This window comes from Dictyostelium discoideum (genome assembly GCF_000004695.1).
Source record: "Dictyostelium discoideum AX4 chromosome 1 chromosome, whole genome shotgun sequence".
NCBI lineage: Eukaryota > Evosea > Eumycetozoa > Dictyosteliales > Dictyosteliaceae > Dictyostelium > Dictyostelium discoideum.
In genome coordinates, this window is record NC_007087.3 from 4,844,626 (window position 1) to 4,862,120 (window position 17,495).

The 17,495-nt window shown below is 20.9% G+C and overlaps 9 protein-coding genes across 9 annotated transcripts; 3 read left to right on the forward strand and 6 right to left on the reverse strand.

Annotated features, from left to right (window-relative positions):
- Window positions 1-382: 382 nt before the first annotated feature.
- Window positions 383-873, reverse strand: H3c (histone H3; the record flags this gene model as incomplete). Its single annotated transcript, XM_641699.1, has 2 exons — window positions 383-792; window position 873. Coding segments are annotated over 2 exons (411 nt in total).
- A 507-nt stretch (window positions 874-1,380) lies between these two features.
- H3b (histone H3) lies at window positions 1,381-1,940 on the reverse strand (the record flags this gene model as incomplete). Its single annotated transcript, XM_641700.1, has 2 exons — window positions 1,381-1,790; window position 1,940. Coding segments are annotated over 2 exons (411 nt in total).
- A 577-nt stretch (window positions 1,941-2,517) lies between these two features.
- On the reverse strand, window positions 2,518-4,136 carry nek2 (protein serine/threonine kinase; the record flags this gene model as incomplete). Its single annotated transcript, XM_641701.1, has 4 exons — window positions 2,518-3,030; window positions 3,138-3,347; window positions 3,486-3,717; window positions 3,835-4,136. The coding sequence occupies 4 exons, from the start codon at window positions 4,134-4,136 to the stop codon at window positions 2,518-2,520; spliced, it is 1,257 nt and encodes a 418-aa protein (XP_646793.1).
- A 923-nt stretch (window positions 4,137-5,059) lies between these two features.
- Window positions 5,060-5,719, forward strand: rpl35a (S60 ribosomal protein L35a; the record flags this gene model as incomplete). Its single annotated transcript, XM_641702.1, has 3 exons — window positions 5,060-5,067; window positions 5,201-5,236; window positions 5,446-5,719. The coding sequence occupies 3 exons, from the start codon at window positions 5,060-5,062 to the stop codon at window positions 5,717-5,719; spliced, it is 318 nt and encodes a 105-aa protein (XP_646794.1).
- A 1,041-nt stretch (window positions 5,720-6,760) lies between these two features.
- DDB_G0270426 (hypothetical protein) lies at window positions 6,761-7,334 on the forward strand (the record flags this gene model as incomplete). Its single annotated transcript, XM_641703.1, has 2 exons — window positions 6,761-6,856; window positions 6,972-7,334. 2 exons carry the CDS (start codon window positions 6,761-6,763, stop codon window positions 7,332-7,334), a joined length of 459 nt encoding a protein of 152 aa, XP_646795.1.
- Window positions 7,335-7,559: 225 nt separating this feature from the next.
- DDB_G0270428 (hypothetical protein) lies at window positions 7,560-8,322 on the reverse strand (the record flags this gene model as incomplete). The annotated part of the gene is made up of 2 exons (XM_641704.1): window positions 7,560-7,818; window positions 7,892-8,322. 2 exons carry the CDS (start codon window positions 8,320-8,322, stop codon window positions 7,560-7,562), a joined length of 690 nt encoding a protein of 229 aa, XP_646796.1.
- A 523-nt stretch (window positions 8,323-8,845) lies between these two features.
- On the forward strand, window positions 8,846-10,246 carry snpC (soluble NSF attachment protein gamma isoform; the record flags this gene model as incomplete). Its single annotated transcript, XM_641705.2, has 5 exons — window positions 8,846-8,913; window positions 9,013-9,080; window positions 9,179-9,422; window positions 9,549-9,975; window positions 10,079-10,246. 5 exons carry the CDS (start codon window positions 8,846-8,848, stop codon window positions 10,244-10,246), a joined length of 975 nt encoding a protein of 324 aa, XP_646797.2.
- Window positions 10,247-11,466: 1,220 nt separating this feature from the next.
- On the reverse strand, window positions 11,467-12,060 carry wipA (WH2 domain-containing protein; the record flags this gene model as incomplete). The annotated part of the gene is made up of 1 exon (XM_641706.1): window positions 11,467-12,060. The coding sequence occupies one exon, from the start codon at window positions 12,058-12,060 to the stop codon at window positions 11,467-11,469; it is 594 nt and encodes a 197-aa protein (XP_646798.1).
- A 641-nt stretch (window positions 12,061-12,701) lies between these two features.
- Window positions 12,702-17,297, reverse strand: DDB_G0270432 (hypothetical protein; the record flags this gene model as incomplete). Its single annotated transcript, XM_641707.1, has 3 exons — window positions 12,702-14,279; window positions 14,420-15,647; window positions 17,239-17,297. 3 exons carry the CDS (start codon window positions 17,295-17,297, stop codon window positions 12,702-12,704), a joined length of 2,865 nt encoding a protein of 954 aa, XP_646799.1.
- Between the last annotated feature and the right edge of the window lie 198 nt (window positions 17,298-17,495).

Below are 17,495 nucleotides of genomic sequence, written 5' to 3' on the forward strand. Positions count from 1 at the left end.
GTGGGTAAAAAATTTGTCAAAAGTGTCAATACTAAAAAATAATAAAAAAAAATAAAAAAAATCATTTTGAGATTCGTTTTTTAATTTTTAGTTGTCTAAAAAAAAAAATAAAAAAAAATAAAAAAATAAAAAAATATTATGCCAAATTTCCTCGTTTATTGTCCGAAAATGAAAAATTGTTTAATTTATATTTTTTTTGGTGGTTAAATGTTTATGTTTTTTAATAAATTAAAAAAAAAAAAAAAAAAAAAAAAAAAAAAAAAAAGAATAATAATTGGTAAAAAAATAAAAAAAAAAAAGTAGGATAAAATGTTTGTGGTGTTTAATAACACTTTTTTTTTTTTTTTTTATTTTACACTCAATTTTTTTAAAAATTAAAATTTTAAGCACGTTCACCTCTGATACGTCTTGCTAATTGAATATCTTTAACCATGATAGTAACACGTTTGGCATGAATTGCACATAAATTAGTATCTTCAAATAGACCGACCAAGTATGCTTCAGTTGCTTCTTGGAGAGCTTCAATTGCAGCAGCTTGGAAACGAAGATCAGTTTTAAATTCTTGTGCTATTTCTCTTACTAAACGTTGAAATGGTAACTTTTTAATTAAAAGATCAGATGATTTTTGATATCTACGGATTTCTCTAAGTGCAACAGTACCTGGTCTGAAACGATGGGTCTTCTTTAAAACTTCATTAACAGGTTTACTTGGAAATGATGATTTTGAACTTAAATGTTTTCTTGGAACTTTAGCACCTGTTGATTTTCTAGCTGTTTGTTTTGTACGGGCCACTGTAAATTAAATAAAAATAATAAATTAGTAATCTTTTTTAAAATAATTTCTTTTTTTTTTTTTTTTTTTTTGATTTTACTTTTTAAAACTTAAAGATGGAAATTTAAATCAAATAATTTGAATGAGTGTAGGATTGGTGTGTGTGGATAATTAAAAAAAAAAATATTATTATTTATATTGAATATGGGTGTTAGATTTTATTATTAAAAATTTGGAAATTAAAAAAATAGGGAAAAAAAATAGTTTTTTAAATATTTCCTTTTTTATTAATTCAAGATTGTTTTGAAAAAAAAAAATAATATATAAAATTATAATAATTAAAAATAAAATAAACATTACTATTTTGAAATTGAAAAATAAAATCTATAAAAATAACTTTAGAGAATTTAATTATTATTAATATTTTTGATTTTAAAAATAAAAATATAATTAAAGAAATCAAATAGAAATGAAATTAAACAAAAAAATAAAAAGAGATAGATATCCAATCAAAAGTTTTTGAAAAGAAATTGGTTTTTTGTGTGGTGTTAAAAAACACCTTTGGAGTGGTTACACTCTATTTGGTTCAATTGAAATTTGTAATAATTTTAAGCACGTTCACCTCTGATACGTCTGGCTAATTGAATATCCTTAACCATGATAGTGACACGTTTAGCGTGGATGGCACATAAATTGGTATCTTCAAAGAGACCAACCAAGTAAGCTTCTGAGGCTTCTTGAAGAGCTTGGATGGCAGCAGCTTGGAAACGAAGATCGGTTTTGAATTCTTGTGCGATTTCTCTAACTAAACGTTGGAATGGTAACTTCTTGATTAAGAGTTCAGATGACTTTTGGTATCTACGGATTTCTCTAAGTGCGACAGTACCTGGTCTGAAACGATGGGTCTTCTTTAAACCTTGGGTTGATGGAAAAGATTTTTGAGAAGATTTGTTACCCAAATGTTTTCTTGGTACTTTAGCACCAGTTGATTTTCTAGCGGTTTGTTTTGTACGGGCCACTATAAATATTTTAAAATTTTTTAATATTAGTATACATATTTTATTTTATAACACTCATTTGTTTTTTTTTTTATTATTATTGAATTATTGATTATTTAATTTTATTTTATTATTGTTTTTTATTGTTTTTTTTTTTTTTAATTCTTACTCTTAAATTAAAATTGAGAATGTGAAATATATAATATAAAGGAAATAATTATTTTCAATCGAGTGTAGTGTAAGTTTTTTTGTTATGAATGATAAAAATTTCAAATTTTTTTTTTATATGGCGTGGAGCCGTTGAATTTCATAGGTGATGTTAATTTTTTTGCATATAAAAATTTTTTTTTTTTTGATTTTTACCTTTCAAACTGTTTTCAAATTTTTAAAAAAATAAAAAAAAAAAATTTGGCGCCCTGATATTTTAAACACAATTTGAAAATGTGAAAGTAACTGTTTAAATTTTTTTTTTTTTAAAAAAAAATCCTTAAATGGTTATTTTGAATATATTTTTAATTTTCATTCATTTTCTTTGAAAAAAATAAATAAAACCAAAAATAAATAAAAGAAATGAAATGAAATTTTATTTATTGTTTTTTCCAAACTCAATAATTATTTCTTAAAAAGTTAATTGTTATTCAATAATTTAAATTTAAAGTTAAAATAATCTTTTATTTTTATTTTTATTTTTTTTTATTTTTTTTTATTTTTTGTTGTTTAGATAAAGAGTAGTTTTGATTTCCTAAATTACTTAAAATTTGGGAGTGGGGTAGTAAAAGTTCTTTTAATTTGATATGGTTGGAATGTTTGTTGTTGTTGCTGTTGTTGTTGTGTGTTATGTTGAATATGAATTTGTTGTTGAGTATTTATACTATTAGTAGTATTATTATTACTACTACTACTACAACTATTAACACTGTTATTACAATTGAGAGAAAGATTACTAATTTGATGTTGTAATTGATTTTGTTGTTGTTGTTGTAATTGTTGATTCATGATATTGATTCTACTTTGAGTTTCAAAGTTTTCTTTATCTAATAAAAGTTTCTCTCTTTGATTAATTTGTTGTTCTCTCAAGAGTAAATGTTGTTCTTTAACTTGGAGATCTCTTTCAATATCTGATAATTTCTTTTCTTTAATCTTTAAATCTTCATCCATTTGTTTTAAACCTTGATAATAGATATTTAATTTTCTTTCTTTAACTTTAAATGAAATAAAAGAATATCCTAATAATTCATTTACATTTGGTCTTGATTTTGGCTTTTTTTTTTTAAAAAAAAAAAAAAAAAAAATTGAGACATGATTAATAAAAAGGATATATTAAGTAAATAAAAAAAAAAAAATAATATTAATAATAATTTACTTACATCAACATTAATCATTAAAGAGATAACTTTTGAAAGATGTTCAGAATATTGTGATGGAATTGGGTTATATCTACCAACTTGAATTTTACTTGTTAATTGAGCTTGATTTGTTGCTTCAAATGGTGGTGATAATGTTGCCATTTCATAAATTAAACAACCAACTGACCAAACATCTGATCTTTCATTATATTTAAGTCCATGAATTTGTTCCTATGATAATGATAAAAAAAAAAAAATAATAATAATTATAAAATTAGAATTGATTTTTAAAATAATAATAATAAAAAAAAAAAAAAAAAAAAAAAAAAAAAAAAAAAAAAAAAAAAAAAAATACATATATATACTTACAGGACTCATATAATATGGAGTACCAACAAAAGTATGAGCATAAAGTGATTCATTTAAAATTTTAGCTAAACCAAAATCACCCAATTTAATATTTTTATTTTCATCTAAAAATAAATTACCTGGTTTAATATCTCTATGTAAAATTACACCATCTTTTCTATTATGAATTTCTTGAAGTGCTGATAAAATTTGAAGTAATGTTCTCCAAATTACTTCTTCATCCATATATGTTCTAAAATAAATAAAAAAAAATAAAAAAAAAAAAAAAGAAATAAAAATAAAAAATAATTAATAAATTTAATTTAATTTAATTTAAATATTAAAATATTAAAAATTTTTATTATCATACCTTTCATTTCTACATTTTTTAATAAGTTGTGATAAATCACCACCAGAACAATGTTCCATGATAATATATAATCTTGAAGATGGTTTATCAATGATTCTGTCATAATATCTAACAATATTTTGATGTTTTAATTTTTGAAGGATATTAACTTCATTCACTAATAATTGTTTCTCTTTTTCTTGCATATTTTCATAACAAATTTCTTTCCAAACTAAAACTCTTCCATCTTCTTTTCTTTTGATCTTTGAAACAACACCAAATGACCCTTTTCCTAATGCACCTAATATTTCATATTGATCCATAATAAAATTTTAATTTTTATTATATTTTTATTTTTTTTATTTTTATATTTTTATTTTATTTTGATTAATTAATTTATTTATTTATTTAAATATTTGAGTGCCAAAAAAAAAAAAAAAAAAAAAAGAATGAAAAAAAAAAAAAAAAAAAAAAGCAATATAAAAAATTGACAATAAAATTATTTTTTTTTTTTAAAAAAAAAGGGGGGAAAAATCACTGTTTTTGGTCGTTTTTAATCCAATATCTTTTTAAAAAAAATATCAATCTATAAACTATCGATTCCCATTTTGTTTTTATATATATATATTTTTTCCTTTTTTTTTTTTTTTTTTTTTTTCTTTCTTTCTTTCTTTCTTTCTTTTTTTTAACTTAAATGGTAATGCAATAAAAAAAGAAAATTAAACCAAATTCTCATTTTTTTTTTTTTTTTTTTTTTTTAATATTAAATTTTTATAAAAAAAAACAACAAAAATAAATTTATTTATTTTATTATCATTATTTACAATACTGGTTAAAAAAAAAAAAAAAAAAAAAAATCCTCTTTGGTTAAACAGAAATGTTAACTAAAAAAAAAAAAAAAAAAAAAAAAAAACGGTAAATTGTTTTTTTTATTGACCAATTTATTTATTATTTTTAAATACTAAATTATTTATTTATTTATTTATTTTTATTTCTAATTAATTTACATTAAAATTTATTTAATTTAAAAATAGAAAAAAAAAAACAAATTAAAAAAAAAAATAAAAAAATAAAAAAAAAAAAATAAAAAAAAAAATAAAAAAAAAAAAAATTATGTGATTGATTGTAACAAAATATGAAAAAATTTCAAAAAAATGAAAAATTTATGAAAAAAAGCCGCATGCGTTTGACAAAAATTTTTTTTTTTTTTTTTGTCAGTTTTCGATAATTTAGCTCACTACATAAAATGGAAAAGTATGTCATTTATTACATTGAGATATCATGTATCTCTATTATTTTCATCATTTATCCATGTCAATCCATTATCAATCTTATCAATCTTTATCAATCTTTATCAAACCTTAAACTAACATTATTTATTTTTTAGGATTTACTCAAAAGGTGTCGTTTTAGGTTACAGAAGGTAAGTGGATATAATTATAGGTTATGAAATAAAATATCAATCCCAATCAAATTATAAAGACAACAAAACAAAAGCAAAAGAGGATAGAGGAGAGAGCTTATAGAAAAGAGAAAAGAGAGAGAGGATTTTACAAAGAGGAGGGAGAGAGGATTGATTATAGAAAGTAAAGAGAGAGGATATTAATTCAAACCTACTTTTTTTTATATTAGATCACAAGCTACTCAATACCCAAACATCAGTTTAATCAAAATTGAAGGTGTTGTCTCACGTGAAGATTCAACTTTTTATTTAGGTAAAAAAGTCTGTTTAGTCAGCAAAGTTTCCAAATCAGCCAAAAACCCAACTGGTCACAAAATTTCATGGGGTAAGATTTGCAAAACCCACGGTAGTTCAGGTGTTGTCCAAGCTCGTTTCGCCAGAAACCTCCCACCAAAAGCTATGGGTGCCCCAGTCAGAGTTATGTTATACCCATCAAACATCTAAATAAATCTTTAAAACGAAAAAAAAAATTATTTGAAAAAAACACCTTTATCTATCTCTTTTTTTTTTACAGATAAATTTATACTATTCAATTTTATTTATAATTTTTTTTTGTTATGGTTTTTAAAAATTATCTATAAATGTATATATAAATATTTTATTTTAAAAATTGTCTATATGATATATTTATATAGTTAATTCCATTTGTAAATTCCGATTTCTTTAATCACCATTAATAAATTAATTTAGTAATTTGTAAAGTATAAATGTAATGGTTGGAATGTATTAAATATTTTTTTATTTTTTTTTATTTTATTTTAAAATATCCAATAATTTCTGAAATTCAGGGAGTAGATATATATATATATATATATTTATAAATATCGATTAGTTGAAATTTTATTCAAATTATTTAAAATGTTTTTTACAGATATTACCAACATTTTTTTTTTTTTTTTTTAAAAAAAAAAAATAAATAAAAATGAAAATAATAAAAAATTTTAAAGATTTCCTACTCATTGGAGGTGTGTGTGTTTGAGCATGTGTTTATTATTTTTTCAAATTATTTTGTATGAGTTTTTAAAATAATTTTTTATTTTATTTTTTTTTTATTTTTTTACTAATTGCAATTTTGTAAAAATTTGTGTTAGTTTATTATTATTTTTATTATTATATTTAATTTGTAGTATGTGACAGTGGTAAATGGGGGTTAATTTCCATTATAATTTATTTGTGAAAGAAAAAATAAAATCGTTAGGTACTTTATCTGATCACAAACTACGTAATAAATATTTACTTTTTAATACATATCATAATTTGAATTTATTTTTAATTATTTTTATTAATATTTTTTTTTTTATACACACTAAATCTCTCTCTCAAACCAAAAATTTTTTTTTTTTTTTTTTGATAACATATTAAAAAAACTAAAAAAAAAAAAAAAATATAAATAGAACTTTTTTTTTCCCTTCATTTTCATTAACCAAAAAAAAACAATTAACTATTAAACAAAAAAAATCAAAAAATCAAAATAATTTTTACAAAATGAAAGTTTTAAATATATCATTTTTAGTTTTAATAATATTTTTTATTACACCATTAATTTTTTCTCAAGAATCAACTGCTCCACATTTCTTTTTTGTAAGTTTTAATTATTATTTCAATTTTTAATTTCTTTTTTCTAAACAAAATTTTTAATTTTCCAAAAAAAAAAAAAATATATAAATATATATTTTTATATAATCATAATTTTTAGGGATCATTGGTAATTACACGTAAAGATCATTCAACTAATCAAATAAAAGCATTGGTATTGAATTTAAATTCTGGAACATTAATTAATTCTGATCATACAAGATTCCAAGTTTCAAAAGAAGATCTTGATAAGGTTGTAGAATTATTAAAGAAATTAGATATTTCAGGTGGTTCGTTAGATTTAAGAGATTCATCTTTACCATCTCAATATGATTATTTCATGGCAAATACTCAATTTGGAAAATCAATCATTTGGCAAGATGGTACTGAAGGTGATAATGAAATTCTTACTGAAGTTGAGGGTTATTTCGATTCCTTTGCATCACAAAAGAATGCTGAAAATATTTTAAGAGGTGGATATTAAAGTTTTAAACTTTAATATTAATTTATTTTTTAATTAATTATTTTATTTATAAAAAAAAAAAAAAAAAAAAAAATCATTTATATTTAATATATCAGTTACCATCACTTATCATCGCTTAACATTACAATAAAATAAAAATAAAAATAAAATAAAATAAAATTTATTTGAAAAATAAATTCAAATTTTTTTAATATGTACATTTTTTTTTTTTTATTTTTTTTTTTTTTAAGATTGAGATAATTGTTGAAAATTAGTTTTAATTTGTTTTGAAAATTGATTTGAAATGAATAATAATTGTCCATTTGGTAAATAACTATTTAATAGTAATAGTATTTCATCTGATCTTGGTAAAATATCCATTGGATTTATAGTTTTAGTTATTGTAGTTTTAAAAATATCAACAATTGCATTACTGAATAATGTTAAAAAGTTTGAAGCTAATAATCTATTTTCATCATCTTCACATACGATTGTAAAACATACTCTATACATATAAATAAATATTAGAATATTTTTCATTTTTTTTATTTTTTTTTTCAAAAAAATCTAAAATTTACCCTAATATTTTTTTCCATATACAATATTTTGAAGTTGTTACATAAATTGAAGGATCATTTAAATTATCATCATTTTTTAAATAATTATTTATTTGTTTATTTGGTATAATTCTAAAAATACCTTCTTTTGAACTATTTTCACCTCTAATATCAGTGAAATTTACATTGTTTCTTTGAGAATAAGAGAATGCCCAATCAGGAAATTGTTTTTCATCTGGTTTGGTATTTTCACATTGAAATTTGAATGAATAATCTTTAATAACTTTTTCAATAATTGAATTTTGTCTCTTTATAAAATCTTTATTATTCCCTTCTGATGTATAAAATTGTGATAAATAAACAATTGGTTGTTGTTGTGGCTGTTGTTGTTGTGGTTGTTGTTGTTGAAAATTTGTATTGTCAATTGAATGGATTATAAAAGCATATACCATTATATGTTTACTAATATATAAAACCCTGTGAATATTTACAATTACTGGGATCTGGATTCCAAAAACAAAAAAAATAAAAAAAAAATAAAAAATTGAAAAAAAAAAAAAAATAAAAAAATAAAAAAAAAATAAAAAAAAAAGTTTTAATTTTTTATTTTATTTTATTTTATTAGTTGATAAGTTTGTGTATAAAAATAAACCATAGTTATTAATAATAAACCACAATTAATAATTCTGGTATTTACACATGTATGTATTATTAGGAAAAAAAAAAAAAAAAAAAAAAAAAAAAAAAGATTAATAAAAAATAAATTATTAATTCTTTTTTTAAAAAAAAAAAAAAAAAAAAATCTTTAATTTCGTTTTCACCCCAAACACCTTTGCATTAAAATTAAAATAAAAATAAAAATAAAAATAAAAATAAAAAAAAAAAAAAAAAAAACTATCACACCAAAAATTTCTCTTATAGTTTCATTAAAAAAAAAAAAGAAAAGATCAACAACTATAAAACATTTACACAAATATGTCAGATAAATTAAAAAGTAATAAGAAGTTAGAAGGAGAAACCTTTATGAAAGAGGGTGATAAATTGTAAAGAAAACCAATCATTTTTTTACTCCTCCAAAAAAACATATTACATTATATTAATTTTTTTTATTATTAAAATTTATTATTATTATTATATTTTAGATCAAAAACAAATATATTCAGATGGAAGGCAGATTGGGATAGTGCAGCACTTGCATATGAAAAAGCTGGTATGTTTGTTTTTTTTTACCCTTTTCCATTTATAATTTATTTTTAGGATTTAGTTATTCTAACATTATTATTATTGTTTTTTTTTTTATAAATAAAGCTAATGCATTTAGAAGTGCAAAAATATATGATAGTGCAAAATATTGTTTCCTTAGATTATCATTATGTCAAACTCATATGGATGTTTATTATTTAGCAGCTAAAAGTATGGAAAATGCATCAGCAATGGCAAAGGAATTAAAAGAGACTCAAGAATGTGCAAATTTATTATTAGAATCATGTAAACTCTATAGAACAAATGGTAATAGTTTTCAAGCTGCTGATACAATGACAAAAGCTGCAAAGTATTTATTTTATCTTCAAAAAAAAAAAAAAAAAAAAAAAAAAAAAAAAAAAAAAAAAAAAAAAAAAATTATTTATAAACCTAATTCAAATTCTAATTTTTATTTGTTTATTTGTTTATATTATAGATTATTAGAAGATATAGATTTAAATCAAACAATTAAATTATTAACAGATGCATGTGAATTATTTGAATTGGATGATAAGGATCATTTTTCAGGTGATACATTTAAACAAACTATATCAATGTTATTAAAGCATAAGAAATATACAGAAGCAGTTGACTTAATGATTTTACAAAATAGAGTATTTGTTAAATTGGAACAAAATCATGATCTTCATAAATCATGTCTTAGTGTTATCACCATTTCATTAGCAACTGATGATATTGTTGCATCAAAGAAATATTATGAACAATTTTTAGATTATCCAAGTTTTATTCACAGTCAAGAGGGTACAACTGCTCAAGAATTAATTACTGCTTTTGATAATCATGATGTAGATGGTGTAAAGAAAATCGTTTCAAGACATATTTTCAATTTCTTGGATAATCAAGTATGTTATTATTATTATTTTTTTATTTTCTATAATTCTAAATTTTCAAATTGTCTTATTATTTATTTTATTTTTTTTATATTTTTTTTTTTTAATATTATAGGTTGCCAAGATTGCAAAGAATTTATCTATCTCAAAAGATTCTCTTAATCCAACTATTAATTCAACAGCTCCACAACAACAATATAGCAATACTACTACCACCACCACAAATAACACTAACAACAATAATCCTACTAGTCAACAAGATGATGATGAAGATGTCCTTTAAATTCAAAGTAATAATAATAAAAAAAAAAAAAAAAAAAAAAAAATTATAATTAGAAGTTCACATATTTTCATATTTTTAAAATCTATTTTTATTTTTTTAAAAGTTTTATTTCAATTCAATATTTTACAATAAAAATAAAAAAAAAAAGAAAATACATAGATATTAATTAAAATATAATATAATAAGATCTTTTTTTTAAAATTGGAAATCTCTTTGTGTTTGAATTAGAATTTTGAATAATAAATTTTTTTTTTTAATTTTAACAAATCATCTAATATATTTAAGAAAATTTTAATATATTTTTTTCTCTCAAGTGTTCCCACCAAAAACACCCAAATGAGCACTCAAATGGCTACCTAAATAATGACAACCCAACCAATTTGAGTTGCTCGCTTTTAATTAACTCCATACACTGTTTTACATGTTATTTTGACAACAGTTGTGGGTTTATTATTTCCAATTTTAATAGCTACCTTGTAAACGATAAATTCACCATTAAAAAATTTCTTTAAGTTTTCAACTTTTTATGTAATATAATTCCATTCGTTATCCCCAATTTATCTAAATGTTTCTGTAAATATAGGGCCATCTCCATTCATTTTGGCATTTTTACCAACCACTGCCACTTTGTTAAGTGTTACTACTACTTCTGCCACAACTAGATTATTCAATATTCTTTTTACCCAACACCGTCTAGATAAATTATGTTATATTGAAAACCATTTACACACAGGGTTGAATGATAATCACCTGCTTAAACTTAAATAATAATTATTTTTATTAAATTTTGCTTTCTTTTTCATTTTCTTCAATTGTATTATCTGAAGCTGTAGTGGTTGTAGTGGTAGTAGTTGAAGTGGTTGTAGATGTTGTTGTAGATGTATTATCTTTATCTTGTTGAGTTGAAGATTTTTAATCCATATTCATTTTATTATATGTTGTAAAATTAAATTGATGTGTTGGGTGAAAAATATATTGGATTTGCAAGTTTTCATTTTTTTTTTTTTCATTTTTTTTTTTTCTTGGAGAAATTTTTTTTTTTTTAAAATTACAACAATGGTTTATTTTTATTTTTATTTTAATTATTTTTAGTTTTCTATGATTTTTTATATAATAAATTAAATAGTAGAAAATATATTTTCTTTTTTTTTTTTTTTTTTTTTTTTTTTTTTTTTTTTTTTTAATTGTTTTTTTTGATTTTCTTTTTTTGATATTACCTTCTATCTCTTCATTGGAGGTGCAGGTGCTTGACGAGCACCAACTGGTGGAGGAGCCTTGAAAGATGGTGGAGCTGGTTTACTGGCAACTGGTGGTGGGGCTTTGAAAGATGGTGGAGCTGGTTTACTGGCAACTGGTGGTGGAGCTTTAAAAGATGGTGGAGCTGGTTTACTGGCAACTGGTGGTGGGGCTTTAAAAGATGGTGGAGCTGGTTTACTGGCAACTGGTGGAGGTGGTGAAGCAGTATTTTTGGCAATTAATGGTGGTGGAGGCTTCTTCAAAGGTGAGGAAGTTGGTGGAGCAGGAGCTGGTGATTGCTTGGCAATTAATGGTGGTGGACCTCCTGCCTTTTTCAAACCACCTGGTGATGGTGTAAACATACCCATTGGTGGACCTCCCATTCCCGGTCTTGGCATTCCGCCTCCGCCACCTCCGCCAGATTTATCAGCTTGTAAAACTGGCTTTGATTTATCTACTGTTACAGTTTTTTTTAATTTTGCACCTTTTTGAATTGAATTTAATAATGCACCTCTTTCAGCTGTTTTAGGTGGGGCTGGGGCCACTGGAGCTGGTGGTGGTGGTGGTGGTGGTGGCATAGTTTTTTTTTAAAAATTTATAAAATATAAAAAATGTCTAAACTAAATTTAAAATTATTTATTTTTATTTATTTGTATATATAAATAAATAAAAAATTATCTTTTTAATATTAAAAATTAAAATATTGATTTATATTTGGATTTTTTTTTTTTTTATAAATGTAAAAAGAAAAAAAAAATTTAATAAAAAAAAAAATTGATTGCTTTTTTTTTTTTTTTATAATAAAATTTGGTAATTAAGATATTTTTGGTGCGTGATTATTTGAAAAAAAAAAAAAAAAAAATCCAAAAAAAAAAAAAAAAAAATCCCAAAGAAAAAAAAAAATCAATTTAATAAATGTTTAAATCCATTATTTAAATAATTAACCCAAAAAAAAAGAGTTATATTTAGAAAAAAAAATAGTTTTTGACAATTGTATAAAAAAAAAAATAAATTGGATTTAAACATTTTTAAAAGTTTTACCACTTTTTGTTTCAAAACTTCTCAAAGGCAAACTATCCAAAAATAATTTTATGAGTATAAAAAATAAATAAATATTTGTATATAATGATTAATTTTTGCAAATAACAAATTTTTTTTTTATTTATTTTTATTTTGATATGTTTAATAATAAATAATAAATAATAAAAATAAATTATGATTATTCACTATTACTAATTATTTTACACATTGAACATCCATAACAAAATTCTTCACCAGAAATATGTTTTTCACTTCCTTCACACTTACATTGAGGTAATTGAGTTTTTGGGATTTGCGCAACATGATTTACATTTCTATGACATTCAACACAGAAATGAGAGTTACCCCAACAAAAGAAAGCAGAGATACGACAACAATATTTACATTTGTACTCTATAAACTCTTTTCCATGGATTTTACAATTTTCATTACCACTTGAACTACAACCTCCACAAACCAATTCTTCAGGTTTATGCTCACCAGCAATTCTATTTTCGTCAGCAATTGCACAAACCTTTTCACCACCAAAATAGGGTTTCTTACATTTGAAACACATAAAGTAAGAGAATCTATCCATAACATAACCTTCTTTATTATTATACCACTTTGAGAGAGGATCATCAAAGTCTACATCTTTCTCAACACCAAATAATGATAGCCTATTCAAAGCTTTAACCTTTATAAAACCATAAAGTTCATTAATTGGTGTGAGATATTTCTCCAAACAAGGATGTTGCATATTTTGTGAACATAGCGCACATTTTACAAATCCAAAACTTATTCTTGAACTTGTCCATCTCTTTTTTAAAACTGATGAACAACATTTCTTATGAAATATATGACCACACTCTAATTGGATACATGGTTCTGATGATAATGAATCCGTCCAACAAATATTACAATAATCATTTGATTTCTGATTTGTTTTATATTTATTTATTAAATTTGGTTTTTTTATTATATCATTATTTATTATTGTATTTACTGTTGTACTTGTAGTAGTAGTGGTCGTTGTAGTAGTAGTATTTGTAGGTAATGGAGTTGGAGTATCATAATCATTATTATTACAATCTGGATGAATACATGGTAAACATTTAGTTTCGTCTAAAATTCCAAGACATTCATGACCACATCTTAATATTTTTTGACATGATTTAATTGATTTTGAAATACATTCATCATTTGAACAACAATTATTATTAATATTATTTCTATTTATAGTTGTTGTAGTGGTAGTTGTATTATTGTTATTGGGTTTTAAAGATAATCTTGGTGAAACTATTGGAGTAATTGGACAAATTGCAACCCTACAAAATCTACAATGTTTTGAAGAATTATAAATTTGAAATTGAGCACATGTATAACCTAAATGATAAGGATGAATTTTACATTCTGTACAAAATACACAAGAACATTGAGGACATCTAAATCTAAATTTCCTTTTATGTTCAATTGATTCTCTACTTAATTGTTTACCATTTTCATCATATTCTATAGTTTGATCATTTGATTTGATTGAACCATTTTTATTACTATTTAAACTACTTAAAGGTATGATAACCTTTTCCATCACTAAATTACAACAAGGACATTGAATATATGAGTCCTTATTTCTAGAGATCGCTTGATCCAATGAAGCATCATCATATATTGAATACTCTTCATCAGTTAATACTTGTTTAATATCATATACTGATAATGATATCTTACATGATTTACATTTTATCTTTGAAACTCTCTTTTCATCAATCCTTTTCTTTATAAAATTATATAAACATTTTTTACAATAAATATGTGTACACTTTTTTTTTTTTTATAAAAAAAAAAAAAAAAAAACCATTAATTAGTATTTTATAAATTTATAAATAATAATAATAATAATAATTTAATACAAACATCTAAAAATATAACTTTTTCAATATCTGTTATTATATTTAAACAATCTATACATTTTATAAGCAATTGATCATTATTACTACCATTGTTATTATCACTACTAGTATCGTTATTAAGTTTAGATTGTTCTATTATTAATTGAGAATTAATTAATTTATTAATTTTATCTAAATCATTAGAATTGTTATCAGATGATGTGATAGAGGTATCAGTTGATGTTGAAAGGGATGATGATCCTGATGAAAATGGTGAACTAATTGTATAGGTATCAACAATTGGTACATTATCATCTTCTCTAATAATTAAACCAAGTGGTGGATTTGAAATTAGCATTCTTTCCATCCTTGAGTTTATTGTTGAGGATGATGATGATGATGATGATGTCAATATATCTGCTTTTAAGAATCCCAAACCATTCATTCCAAATAAATCCAATGTATTTGGTTTTATAAATTCATTTGATTTTTTTTTATTATCTTTATTCTTATTAATATTATTATTTCTTTTATTTTTTTTATTTTTATTATTATCTTTTTTATTTTTATTTTCACTATTATTATTATTATTATTATTATTATTATTATTGTTATTATTATTATTATTATTATTATTATTATTATTATTATTATTATTATTATTATTATTATTATTATTATTATTATTATTATTATTATTATTATTATTATTAATGTTATTTTTATTATTATTCGAGTTTAATATTGCTGTTTCATTAGTTTTGAAAAATGTATTTACAAACCAATTGTTTGTTAAAGAGAATTGGCCATTATTATTGTTATTATTATTGTCGTTGTTTTCTTTATCGCTAGTATATTCTTCTTCGTCGTCATCGTCATCTTCTTCCGAGTTATAATCCTCGCTTGTTTCCTCGGAATTACTTATACTATTATCATTATCGCTACTACTATTGCTACTACTATTACTATTACTATTGCTATCATCACTTTCATCGCTATCAACTATTTTGTTTTTGTTATTATTATTATTATTTTTATTAATATTATTACTATTGTTGTTTTTGTTGGTATTTTCAACAATTCTATTGAATGGGTATCTATTTAACCCATAACTTTTCCCATTATTATTGTCTAAATGATGATGATGATGATGTAAATCCCCAATTAAATCTTGCTCAAAAATTCCATTACTTTCATCTTTATGAAAATGGTTATGATTAAATAAAAATGATTTAAAATCCATATGGATATGACTTTGTTTTTTTTTTTTTCTTTTTTTTGTTTTTTTTTTTTTATTTTTTTTTTTTTTTTTGTCTGTGCCTGTTGTTAATAAAGTTGGTTTTAAAAAAAAAAATAAAAAAAAATAAAAAAAAAATTAATAAGGTTAAAATTTAAAAAAAAAAAATAAAAAAAAAATAAAATAAAAAATAAAAAAAAAAAAAACAAATAAAAAAAAATAAAAAAAAAAAAAAAAAATAAAAAATAAAATAAAATAAAAAAAAAAAATATTTTTAAAAAAAAATTTGGAATAAAAATAGAAAATTAATTAAAAAATTAATGCAACATTTTATTAATACCTTCACATTTTAGAAATATCAACTGTTGACATTTAAATTTGTCACCAATCAAAAAAAAAAAAAAATTTAATATTTATAAAAAAATTAATAATTAAAGTAAACTATTTTTTTTTTTTTTTTTTTTTTTTTTAAACTTTGATTTTTATTTTTTATTTAAACAGTTGAATAAATATTAAATTAAAATTATTGTTTATAATTTAAGTTATTTTATTAATTTGATGATGGAAAATAACAATTTAAATATCTCTTTTATCTGTGAAATTCTGCTGGAAAATTAATTTGCGATACCTCATTTAAACCTATAAAAAATCCATATAATTAAATGGCCCTATATTTATATAACTTTGATGAATGAATTAATTTATTTTGGACAAAAAATTAAAAACATTTAATAACCTAAAAATTTAATAAACTAAGAATTTATTATTTTTTTTTTTTTTCATTCTTTTTCATTTTCTTATTTTTATTATTTTAATTTGACGCATTATCACACCATCACAAAGGGGGGTCTTGTTTAATAATATTATTTTTTTTTTCTTTTTTTCTTTTTTATTTTTTTTTTTTATTGTTTTTTTTTTTTTATTTTTATTTTTATTTTTATTTTTATTTATTTTTTTTTTTTTTTATAATTTTTTTTTTTTTATTTTTTTTTTATATTTTTTTTTTCTTTGTTAAGTGAAAATTGAAAAAAAGAAAGTAAAAAAAAAAAAATAAAAACAAAAAAAAAAAAAAAAAAAGGTGATAAGTCTTTTTTTTATTATTATAATTTTTTTTTTTTTAAAAATATATATTTATATACACATTATATAAAAAGGTAAATATCATACATCAATAATCTATTATATCATATCGACATTATTTAAATAGTTTAAACTATTCTTTACACATATTTTAAACTCGAGCGATAGTAAATATTTATTTGTGTGTATTTTAAAAAAAAAAAATGAAAAATGCTCAAAAAAAAAAAAATTAATTATTTTTACAATTTTTTATTTTATTTTATTTTATTTTATTTTATTTTATTTTATTTTATTTTATTTTATTTTATTTTATTTTTTTATTATTATTTTATTCATTCACAATTTTATTTATTTTCATTTTTTTTTATTTTATTTTATTTTGTTACTATAATTGTATCATTAAACAATAAAATATTTAAATAATTATATATATGGGAAATTAGGTTTTATCAATTTTCAAAAATAAAAAAATAAAAAAATAAAAAAATAAAAAAATATATAAATATAATAATAATAAATAATAATACAACTTAATATCATAACCATAATCGTAGATTGTGCCAATCACAACGACACAAAGTGTCATTTTATTTTTAATTTTTATTTTTTTTAATTTTTTTTTTTTTTTTTTTTTTTCAATAATCCATTTCGTGCATGGCAAAATAAAGGGGTTGTTGTTCCCAATAATAATCTTCATTTTTAAAAAAAAAAAAAAAAAAAAAAAAAAAAAAAAAAAAAAAAAAAATATATAAAATTGTTTTGACTTTTCAGTTGATTGAGATAT